The 12,120-nt window shown below is 40.9% G+C and overlaps 1 protein-coding gene across 1 annotated transcript; it reads right to left on the bottom strand.

The window, feature by feature from the left end:
- Positions 1 to 2,309: 2,309 nt before the first annotated feature.
- Positions 2,310 to 3,795, bottom strand: LOC121853867 (zinc finger protein 250-like; the record flags this gene model as incomplete). Its single annotated transcript, XM_042348244.1, is given in 1 exon segment — positions 2,310 to 3,795. A coding segment is annotated over 1 exon segment (477 nt). The 3' UTR covers positions 2,310 to 3,086.
- Between the last annotated feature and the right edge of the window lie 8,325 nt (positions 3,796 to 12,120).

Genomic DNA, 12,120 nt, shown 5'->3' with positions numbered 1-12,120 from the left:
CAAAATGGAATTAATTGAATCCTTCACAAGAGAGGAAGGGTACTGTAAGTCGCACAGGTTATGAATCGGCAAATCTATTACATCAGTTTGTTCTGGAGTGACGTGTAAGCATTAGTAAGGCTGTGACGGGAGACGGTGTGGTCTCGTCTCAACAGAGTTACCCAAGGTCTATAGTTAACAAGTCTTTATACAGAAGTCAAACGGCACACTGGCACTAACAGGTACTAATGCACCAGTTATTGAATGGATAGTTTTCGCAATAACTCACGATGTGATACATACTGGAGGACGGGGATTGTCTCGCTGCATAAGCGTATATACTATGAGTGATTTTTATTATAGAATCACAATTGCTTAAAAAAATCCGTTTGGTCTCCAACACAATATTTTCAACGCTGGGACAGCTACATATAAACAGCCAGGCTATTCAGGTATGAACCCATTAACATATTAACAACTGTACATCTGTAGCTACACCTACGTGTTTGTTTCATATTTAAACAAATGCAAGTTTAGTGTACACACTGCGTCCTAATCTCAGGGAGGTTTTATGTCAAGAAGTGTAAGTAATAAGAGTGCTGAGGTCATATTGCAACTATATCTTGCGCTAGTCAGGCCGCACCTCGATTATGCGGTTCAGTTCTGGTGCCCTTATTATAGAATGGATATCAATTCACTGGAGTCGGTGCAGCGAAGAATAACGAAAATGATTCCGGGACTTAGAAACCTTCCATATCAGGATAGATTAAAGAAACTAAACTTGCATTCCCTAGAAAGACGAAGAGTGCGGGGAGATATGATAGAAGTATTTAAGTGGGGGAAAGGAATCAATAAAGGAGATATAGATAAAGTTCTTATAATATCCGAGCGGGATAGGACTCGTAGCAACGGATTTAAGTTGGATGAGCTTAGGTTTAGCTGGAACGCTGGAAAGTTTTAAAAGGAGGCTGGATAGATTCATGGATGATAGAGAGTGGTAGTAACTCTCGACCGGCCTATTGCAGACTCCTTATTTTCTCATGTTACTACAGTCTCCCCAGCAGCACGACCAACGCGACGCAACAGAGACAGGCTCAGCCCGAGCACAGAACCTCGGTAGCTTGCTGCTGCTCGATGACGGACTGCCGTCTAATTAACGTATTGTCATTTCCGCCACATAAAGGCATACCTTAGATATGGCGCCATAGGATAACACCTTAATTGTCTTCGCCGTCTTAGTGTGTCTCTCACTTCATGCTGGCGTCTGTCTGGCTGTAAACCCAATTAACGGTACGGCTTAGTTAACGGTAATCCTGACCTGTCCAAAGAGGTCTTTACTCAGATCCACCAATGACTCATGGGGATAATCCTGTTGTTAGTTAAATTTTATTTATGTTCTGAATACGATTCCTACATTGTTGATATTATCTATGTAAGCCACCAACAGCCTACCCTGTCATCACCAACACTGATGTGCAATGAAAGACAAAAGTCTTATCGTGAAATTTGGTGAAAACATATGCCGAAGGACTAAAATTTTGGGTTTGATCTGCCTTGTGGTAGGGGGCTCTCATAATGTTTCACGAGTTATATTTAATCTTCGGACAAAATCGCGACACGACTTTTGTCTTCGAGTGTACACCCCTTAAAAAATATTCTGCACTTTTGGCTCTGAAACCATCCACAACGGTGTGTCATATTATATAACCCTTAAAGGTGAAGAATAATCTTTTAGCGAGTGTACAACGGAGCAATAGTTGATTCCTTTTTCAATAATAGTAGAGTATTAGTACAATTAGAACATTTACCTACTTTTCTAGTGCTATTCTTAAAATTCTAGTGGAAAACTAGCGCCAACTAAGAGGAAATGTGATGGAAAACTAAGTGAGGTGAATTGTCAATAGCTAAGGGAGGTGTCGTGGGCTGACAACTAATTGTGGAGTTTTATTATAATTTTCAGGTAATCAACTGGATTCCCATCTTTTTATTACCTTAAATAAGTGTTCAGCTACACAACACATATAAGTACATAAGAATGGAGGAAACTGCAGCGGGCCTATTGTCCCATACTGGGCAGTCCCATTTACACCCAACCCCTATTGCTCATATATCATCGAGTTAATGATTAAGTTTGGTAACTGGTTCCATTCATCCACTACTCTGTTTCCAAGCCAGCGTTTACCTATTTCGAGCCTAAATCTAAATTAGCTTAATTTAAAATACATTTCGTTCTGGAAACCTTCGTTCACCTCCCGGTCTTGTCAGGCATACGGTACAGACGTCGAGGCATTTAGGAATACTAAATAAGTAAATTGGTAATGTTTATTCACGTACACAAGGACAATATAAATGGGACAGATAACCTGTCCCTGAATGTCCTGCATCCAGGAACAAAAAACTATGGATTTCAATCTATCTTGGTGTGTGGATTCTTAACAAATACCAGATAATATAGTTATTCTAGCCACACTACAATACTTTGAAGTTAGCAAAGAACACAAACTCGGACATGCTGTAACGTTACATGTATTGTATAATCTAATTTAACAATTGACTATATTCTTAATATCATGAACATATTTTCATTTTTTATTGTGAATATTGCACTTGTAAGGGTCATGGATTGAATGCAGTAAGGACTAATGTAAAATAAGAGTCGTGTTCAGTTGCTTCTTTCAATTTTATAAATACCAATATCGTATGGGCAATAGCTACACTGTATTAGTATTACAGTTATGGGTACATGTACAGGATGCATTTATTGTTTCCCTAAATTCCCCATATTAAACATTGAAATTATCAAGTGTCATTTTGTTCAAGATTCCGTCACATTACCTTTCTTTTACATAAAATTTATTTATCAAGTAAATTGTGTACTGATTTGAACAATTTGGCTGCACAAATGTAGATTTACAACAGTTACCCAAATACTTAGAGCAGTACAAATGTTTTTTTATTCAATGAAATGCTTTAATAATATTGTTGTAAAGCTTCATGATCACAGAATCACTTCATACATAAACCATTTCGCTTCAGTGACTTGCCAGGTGATGGATGGCTGCTTTGTGGAAGATTGCCGGCGAGCTCTGAAGAAGTCGTGGGTGTTGTCATGGCACACTGTGTTTTGCTGGAGAGGGCCCATCTCGCTTCGGGAGTTTCTTTAGGCACACCTTCCCCATTACGTGCATCTTCATGTCGTATTCTGCACGGAAGCCTCGACCACACATATGACACAAATGCGGTTTCTCTTCAGTATGCACATTGAGATGGCGCTTGTGGCAGAACTTGCGAGCGAAACGCATGCCGCACACCTCACACTGGTAAGGCCGCTCACCTGTGTGTGAAAACATGTGCTCCTTTAACTTACAGCGACTCTCAAATTGCTTGTTGCACTGTGAACACACCTCGCGTTTCAACTTCCTCCGAGGCGGCCGACGACTGGAAGTGCCAAAAGAAGGCGTGGCTTGACAGGGTAGCAGTGTTGTTGAGTTGGCCTGTAGTGTAGCAACCTGCCGGTGAGTTAACAGTGGTCTCATGTTGTTAGATATCAATGGATGTGTTATCCAGTGGTTTAAGGGCGGCATTAGAAAATTATGGTAATTGAAGAACGGTATAATCGGTCCTCCCTTGCTTCCGGAAGCCTTGGAATTCTCAGACAACACTGACTGGGTCGTCTTGGATGTGGACGAGGGTGATAAGTGTCCCTCGCGGGCTCGTGCGGCTGCTGAACTTGTAACACCTGCAAATGATATGGCAGCTGGCTCTTCAGGGGTAGCCGGATATTCGGGGAATCTCGCCACCGTGTTCTTGAGCCCTAGAGAAAAGCATAAAAAAATCAACTCAATCGTTTACGACAGTTTACGGGCCACTGAGCATTAATCATAAACAATAGCAGTGTTTTCTGGGAAATTGTTTTCTAAATGAAGGGGTTTGGGATACTTGCCCCTACAATCAAGCATTCCTTACATCTTTATATTAATACCTTCCACTGTATATTCACTTTACCCACCTGAAGTTTAAGTACACCGTGAGACATACATGCTACCTGCAGGGAGGTGAGAAACAAGTTGACATGCGGTACTGTACGTAAGGGGGGGAATATGGGCTATTCTGAACACTTTTAAAATTAATAACCAGGTCCCGTTGAGATACTTGAAAGAGTATTAAAGGAAAGTAAGGAAGAACTTAGTATGACCTTAGGAAAGTTATTTAACGCGTCCTTAAAAACGGGTGTAGTACCAGAATCCTGCAGGATAGCGAATTTAATACTAATTTTCAAGAAGGGAGATAGATCACTATCCTCTATATACCCCCCAATCAGTCTAATATCAATTGTAGGCAAATTACTGGAAGCAATCATTTCAAACTCTATTCGAAATCACCTGGAGAAGCAAAAGTTGATCAATGATTCCCAACATGGCTTCACAACCGAGCGTTCATGTCTAACTAATCTATTAGCATTATTTTCATCTGTGTTCGAATCTGGACAACGAGCATACTAATATAGTTGCGTTGTTTGACGCCACTCATAATTATGTATACGCACACTGACTAACAGCACGGTAATAACACAGGCACACAATTCACTCTTTAAATGCATTTAAAAGCTGTAGCAGATTTTATATACAAATAAAGGCATTTGTAGTTTTGGAGGTTTTTACCTCAAAATCAGAGATATTTTGAAATTTCTGAGAATCACTAATTTGATAATATGCCCTTTAAATAATTGTTGGTAATGTGTTACTCACCCTGAAGTGCAAGCTGGCCCGTGTCTTTTTCTATAGGACGGTCTTGTGGCTGAAGCTTGTGATCCATTATAATGTTGACACAGTGAGTGGATAATGGAGACTGACAGTGTGTCCCAATGTAACTGATGATGGAGTACCGGTAGGTGGTGACCGGGCATATATAGTGCTCATTGCGGCGTAACCTGATGTCAGGTCAGGTCAAGTCAGGATCAGGTTAGGTCGCCAAAGAGGAAGACGTTGGTGAACTTACGTGGTAATTGGCTGATCCCCACTAATCATATAATATTTTGTAGAATATTATTATATATAATTATCATAAACGTGTTCACTTCTGGTTGGATAGTTTGAGTATTTTTTTATATCACCTTTGTTTAACCTTGGCTTCCATTTAAAAACACAGATCATATCGCCCCTCACTCTACGTCTCTCGAAGGAGTGCAAATTAAGATGCTTTAACCTGTCTCTGTACTGAAGGTTCCTAATGTCCAGGATTAGTCATGTCATTCTCCTCCGTATGCTTTCTAGGGATTCTATATACAGTACATTCTGTAGTACGGTGACCAGAACTGAACCGCGTAATCCAAGTGAGGTCTTACAAGGTAACACTCCTTTGCTTGAACCCAAGTACTCTGTTAGCCTTGTTTCGAGCAAATACGCATTGTTGTCTTGGTTTAAGATTCCCACTTAACATTACTCCCAAATCTTTCTCAGTCGGATTTCTCTCTAACAACGTTGTTCATCTGATACTGTGGTTTGTCTGTTTACATCTCCGAGACTAATTACTTTACAATTGTCCACATTAAATTTCATCTGCCAATTTTTAGATCATGCCTTTTTTTTAAATATTTTCTTGTTGTTCTGCGGTGTCCTCGTCAGATTTAATTACACTCCCTATTTCAGTGTCGTCAGCAAATTTGCTAAAGTTGCTGTCTACGCCTATATCTATGTCGTTAATGTATATAATAAATAGTAATGGTCCAAGTATTGAGACTTGAGGTACTCCACAAGTGACGTTACCCCAATCGGATTTGGTGCCGTTAATGCTTACGTGCTGTTTCCTGTTCTCTAACTACGCCCTAATCCGTTTTATAATATCTCCTCCTATTCCATGAGCCTCCACTTTTCGTATTAGTCTTTCGTGGGGGACTCTGCCGAAGGCATCCACTGATTCGAAAACAGCTGAAAATAATGTTAATAGATTTGTTAGACATGAACGCCCACTTGCTTCTCGAGGTGATTTCGAATACACTTTGAAATTATTGCTTGCTGCAAATTGCCTACAATTGATGTTAAACTGGCTGGACGGTAGCTAGAGGATAATGATCCATTTCCATTCTTGAAAATTGGTATTACATATGCTATCCTCCAAGATTTTGGTATTACATGTTAAACAAAATTGCTAAGTTCATACTAAGTTCTTCCTTACATTCCTTTAATACTCTGACAAATATCTCATCAGTATCTGATGACTTATTAGGCTTTAATTTGTCTATTTCTTACTTCCATCGTTACTAGTAATTATTATCCCCCTTAATCTATTTTCTTCACTATATCTGTATATAGTCTGTGCCTCGGGTATTATGTTTAAATTCTCGGCGATGAAAACTATTGAAAAAATATTTGTTCAGTTTGTTGCTCGTTTCTCCATTATTATAAGTTAGCTCTACGGTATCTGACTGTATTGTCCAATCTTGTATCGTGTTTAAATTTGATACAATTGGAAGAATCTCTTGGGGTTTGACTTCGCCTCCCTTGCTACCTTCAGTTCATTATTACTCTGCTTTTCTTACCTCGGGCTTAACCCAACTGGCAAATACTTTATAATAATCTCGAAATAAACTTCACCACGATTTACTCTCTTACCTATAGCCTTTATCTGATCTGAGTTTTTTGTATGGTATATTCTGCCTTCGAGCATTAAGTAATTCATTGTGTAAATTGTTATGGAACTTGTCAACCTCAGATCTCGTGATCAGGTCATCTTCAATCGTTATATTTTGTGAGGTTATCGTTGTCAGACCACCACGTAAAGTGAAGTCGCCCTCTGTGAGGTCATGTAATTCACCCCCAAACGTAATTCCCCTTCTCTTCACTGAGTGCTTAGATTTCTATGTAGTCACACCTTGCCCGTCTTTAGTTTAGGACAACTGCAGGCGTTCTCACCACTCAGAATACAGGCACCAATCCCGTAGCCCCATTTTGTACGTTTTCAATCAACTAACAGTCTCTAGCATATCTCTTAAGACCAAACTGCATGAAAGTGCTTCTTTGAAAAGTGGAATGTATGCAAATGACTTTCTTGTAAGACCTAGCAGCATATTTGCTTGATTTATCTTTTTCTGAGAAGGGTCTTAGCACTTCAGCTTGCTGTCAACATGCACACCTAGTCCATTTCACATTTGGTATTAGTTAAGGATTTTCTTCGTCGCTTTGGGACGTGATGTCTCCCCTTTGGTGCAGTATTTTTCATTTCATGACGTTGAATCTTAACAGCCATTCCTCTGACCATTTCTGAAGCTGACAGAGATCTTCCTGTAACACTTTACAGTCCGTTTGATTATTAATTTCTCTGTCATCAGCAAACATTTTTACAGAGGAGTGTATAGCTTTTGACATAATTACCATATATAAAACATACAAGCAACAACGGCCCCAGTATATTGAGTTTAAAAATACGATTTTTGAACGGTTTCTGAAAACATCGCTTAACGTAATATTGTATTCTACATATTTTTCTCCTAAATATTCTCTGTTAAGAGAGGTGAATTTTATTGATAAGTTCTGTTTCGTCAAGGTTTTTCTATAGTATACCAAACAAGTTCGTTCTCTATCAATTTATTATAGAAAATTGTACATTGTTATGGATAACTAATAAAATTTTCAATTTTGCTGAAATGAGGGAAAAGGGTAAACAAAGTGATATAAAACAATGGACAGCACTAATATAGACGGGTCTTGGCCCCATCAATTTCATACAATTTATTGTAACTTTATTTAGAATTACAAATATGATTATTAAAATTAAAGATCAAATATTGATTAATGAGAAACATTCGGACAGAAACCAAATTTTAAAAAAAAGTGTTCGAAGAAGCTACTCTTGTTACCGAGATTCAGGACCTTGAGCTGAACATACCCCGGACAGCTTCACAAGGTCGGTGTACAGACCATCCTAAAGACGTGATTTAACCTCAACTGCTTCACTCTACCTGCCACACTTAGCATGTCCAATGTTTGAAAGACTTTGTTACCAATATGCTCTCTTGCATCCATAGGGCCTATGTAAAATGATCCTCATCATCTTGTTTTGAATATTTGTTGTTGGCTTTTATACTTCATATTAAGGCGAAGTACCATGATGAACAGGAATAGTCCAAGTGACCTTGAATGAGCTCCAAGCAATGGGTCATTATTAATGACCCATTGCTTGTCCGTGATGACTCATTACGGACATTTGCTGACAAATACATGGTATTACTATAGATGTATTTTATCTTAGTACAACTTTTATATAGTTTATTTTCTATAATCCCGATAGGTGAGAGATGAGTCAAGAGTTACCAAAGATATTTCACCGTGTCTTTTCATTCCTTTCTTTTTCTTTTTTAATAAAATAATATTGCTTCAGTCTTAAAAAAAAAAACCGTGGGGATAGTTTACCGCTTATCAGCCATAAATCACATGACTCCAGTTCAGATTAAAACTTGTTAGCTATAACCTTTGGATCTCTAACTAACACTAAAAAGGCATTGTCATCAGCAAGAACAAAACAAAATACAATTACATAGCAAAGGAAAAGTAATTGGACATGGATACTCTCGCGTGGGACTGCAAAAGGGTGTTGATTCGGTATTATTTGCAACAACAATTTGTTTCATGCTATTAAGATAGAACTAAAACCAGTCAACAAATCCAGTGCCAAGAGCCTCCAGTTTTTCACCTAGTGTATCATGATCGACTGTGTCAAAGGCGTTTGGTAAATCTAACGTTATTATTCTTGTTTAATTTTCCTTGATCTATTTGGGTCGTGACGTGGTCAGAGGCAGGTGTCAGAGCCCCTAAAACTTGAATGGGAACTGTATAGCCAATAAGTCGTCATTGGCGTTAATGATTAGACAATAATTTTAGGACTCCTGCCATTAACACTTGCTGGGAGTTATCGGATAAGGAGCTCGTCGAGGTATTCTGTGAAGTAGTGAAAGGGGGCGTGGTAATAGTAATTATTATATTTATTATTATAATATTAATACTATTAATAATAATAATAATAATAATCATATTTATTCAGTAAATTTGCGATACACGTTTACAGCTGGATAAGCATGTTTATAAACTATGCAATTGTACAGTTCATCATGAATTTTGACAATGCAGGTATGCAGTGCACGGAGGCCGTGGAAGTATGCAGTTTCCTGTGTGCCTAGACAGTGCAGGTAAACAACAATGGTAAACAGTAAGCTGAGTAAGGCAACTTGACCAAGGATAACCGACAAAGCTGTCAGGTGCTTATTTCTAGGAGGGTAGGGACTGGCCAAGCAAGGTAATTACCCCGAGGCCTCCCAAAGACGGGCCCGCTGTGAATCAGCCACGTGCGAGTGGCCAAGCAAGGTGGGACCACTACTTGAGGCTGCGAGCTGGGTGCGCCTCTACCTGAGGCTCGACACAAATATACAGAAGACTGCCAAAGCAGCTACTTTACAGTCACCTAACGAATAGTAAATGTAACGATGGCGGACAAATGAAAAGGTATAAGAAGTCTTACAACAAACCTGAAAAGGTGACAAATCGACCCCGTCACCTAGGAGACGATTACTCCACACCATGACGCTTGGAGGAGCACCACACGAGAGGGTGTCAATACTTTCGAGTTAGCCCGACTGCAAACCTAAGCAGACAAGCGCCAACGCCAGAAAGACGCTGCCGCCGCCCCTCCCTCACACGATGTAGCCCTCCACATGTGCAATATCTGTGAACAACTCTGCCGGTCCCATATCGGCCTCCATAGTCACCAATGAAAGTGACATCCTTAATAACTCGCATCTCTGTATCATAGCTGGATGATCGTCATACTCGATTCCGAGTGACAGCAAAGTAGTAGTCGCAAGTAGTAGTAGTTGGTAGTGGTGTGCGCGGCGTGGGTGTCGTGGAGCGTCCTCCCCGATCTATAGTGTTATTGATGGGGACATACTCGCTGTGTGGGAGCGGGAATTTAACAATGTGTCGGTGAATCTCTGATGTCACCCTAAGCATTGTCACCCAAGGTTTCTTCTCATCCCTTACGGCATAAATTGTAAATATTCCGTGTGTTCACCGGCGACCACCAAGCGAGTGGTGACCTGTGCTGGGTCGGTGGTGGGATAATGAGGAGGCTCGGTGCCAAGGTCAGTGTCGTTAGGCCTACTTTGACAGGGGTGGTCTCGAGACTTTCGCCCCTATGGGGCCGAGAGTGCTGCCCATGCGGTCGCCCCCACCCCCCACCATAGTAACGGACACTTAATGTAGGGTCTCGACGAACCAAGTGAGTATATATAACTGATATTACACCAGTGAGACCATATAAATAGTGGTTATTTGTGCCATGGATATATAAACAAGAGCTTGGTGTGACAAACTCTTGTCCATAGTGTATCATTCTGATGTATGGATGGTCGCCATTAGGGGGGGGTAGCCTACACACCCACGCGCGCACGTATGCCCCTACTACCTGGACACAGCAGTCCAGCCTGTCACCTCTCCGCCCTTCCCTCATAAGAACCAGTATTATCTTGTGCCTGGGACTAAATCAGATGTTCGGAGGCGGACGTAACTGTCGCGCAAGGTGCTGTTCACTATGCCTGGCAACAATCATTCAATTCAATTTCAAATGTTTATTCCTTGATAGAGGAAGCGGGATCCTAGTGCTGTCACTAGGTACCCCTGTACAATGACACCAGAATCATCTGGCAAGTGTGAAAAGTATATACAGTATAAATATTATAAAGGGGCTTACTAAAGCCTAAGGAAGGAAGGATGTTCCTTTAACACATAATCAATATTATTTACAAAATATCTGGCCAGTATTGGGAGGATCATCGTGTCTCCGTCAGGGGGTCGTGGAGTGGTGGTCCAGCAGGCGTCACGGAAGCGTTGTGTGTGGGGACATCTAGTAAAGTATTAGTAGTGGTAGTAAAGATGAAATAAATCGTTGGCAGAGATTGGCAGCTATTGGGGGCTGGAGGCCACGTTTAAAATGGTAGTAGTCGCCTATGGGGCCAGAGTGCTGCCATGCAGTCTTCACCCCCCTCCAGGAAAGTAACGGACGCCAATGTGGCTCTCGACGAACCAGTGAGTATGCACTGATGTCACCAGTGAGACCATATAAATTGTGGTTGTTGTGCCAGATATATAAACAAGTGCTTGAGTGTGACAAGCTCTTTCCATAATTATCATCATTTGATGTATGGATGATCTAATGAGAGGTAGCTTCTACCCATGCCATGTCCCCTACTACCTGGACACAGCAGTCAGCCTGTCACCTCTCCACCCTTCCTCCATAAGAACCAGTATTATCTTGTACCAGGACTAAATCATATGTTCGGAAGCGGACGTAACTGTCGCGCAAGGTGCTGTTCACCTTATAAGCAACAATCATTGCTGCGTCTGTGCTAACCCGAACCAAAACTGCTGCAAATTGTGTTTGTGCGAGAAACAACCGATATGTGGTAATGGATTGCAGAAGCCAGGGCCAGTGTCAGAACCCGCATCGCGAGAATAGAAGCACAGGTCGCCTGATGGATATCATGGGACAACTGCCCGTGATATCCGGGAAATGATATGATGAAAGGTCCTACTCAGCGAAAATGTGAATGCTAACAAATGCCAGCAGGTGTCCACGAGAAATGAGAGACAGCCACCTCCAATTGGAATGGCATGTCGACGGAAATGCAGACATATGGGTCAAAGAAACCTACTCAGAAATTGTCAGTGGTCGCCGCTAACTTATTTGAACCACCCAAGTGTGCAGCTACCAAAAAATGATTCAGGAGATGACTCGCTTCATGACTAAATTACACTCAGGACCCTTCCTCCCTTCCCCTAACTCTTCAAATACTAGCACAATAATACCACTCTTTGTCAGAGGACACCTAAGGCTAAGCACAAAATGTGGCAGCAATGAAGAGAAAGATTGACAATGTGGCAGACTGGGCCTAGATGATCTCCTATGAAGCAAACACTGCAGGAGAGACTAAAATTACGAGTGACGGAAAGCCAAACATCATTGTGTGAAAATTTGGAAACAAATGCGTCAACAGGAAAGTGTCTCTTGCAGTAGATCTCTCACAGAGAATCCTCGGTGGGGGTGATGCCAATAAACGAAAAACGGTAATGAAATCTATTGAAGAAACATCCTGGC

The sequence above is a fragment of the Homarus americanus genome, unplaced genomic scaffold (assembly GCF_018991925.1).
Source record: "Homarus americanus isolate GMGI-L3 unplaced genomic scaffold, GMGI_Hamer_2.0 scaffold18703, whole genome shotgun sequence".
Lineage (NCBI taxonomy): Eukaryota > Metazoa > Arthropoda > Malacostraca > Decapoda > Nephropidae > Homarus > Homarus americanus.
Note: the sequence above shows the minus strand (reverse complement) of the source record. Positions and strands in the feature narration are given on the sequence as shown.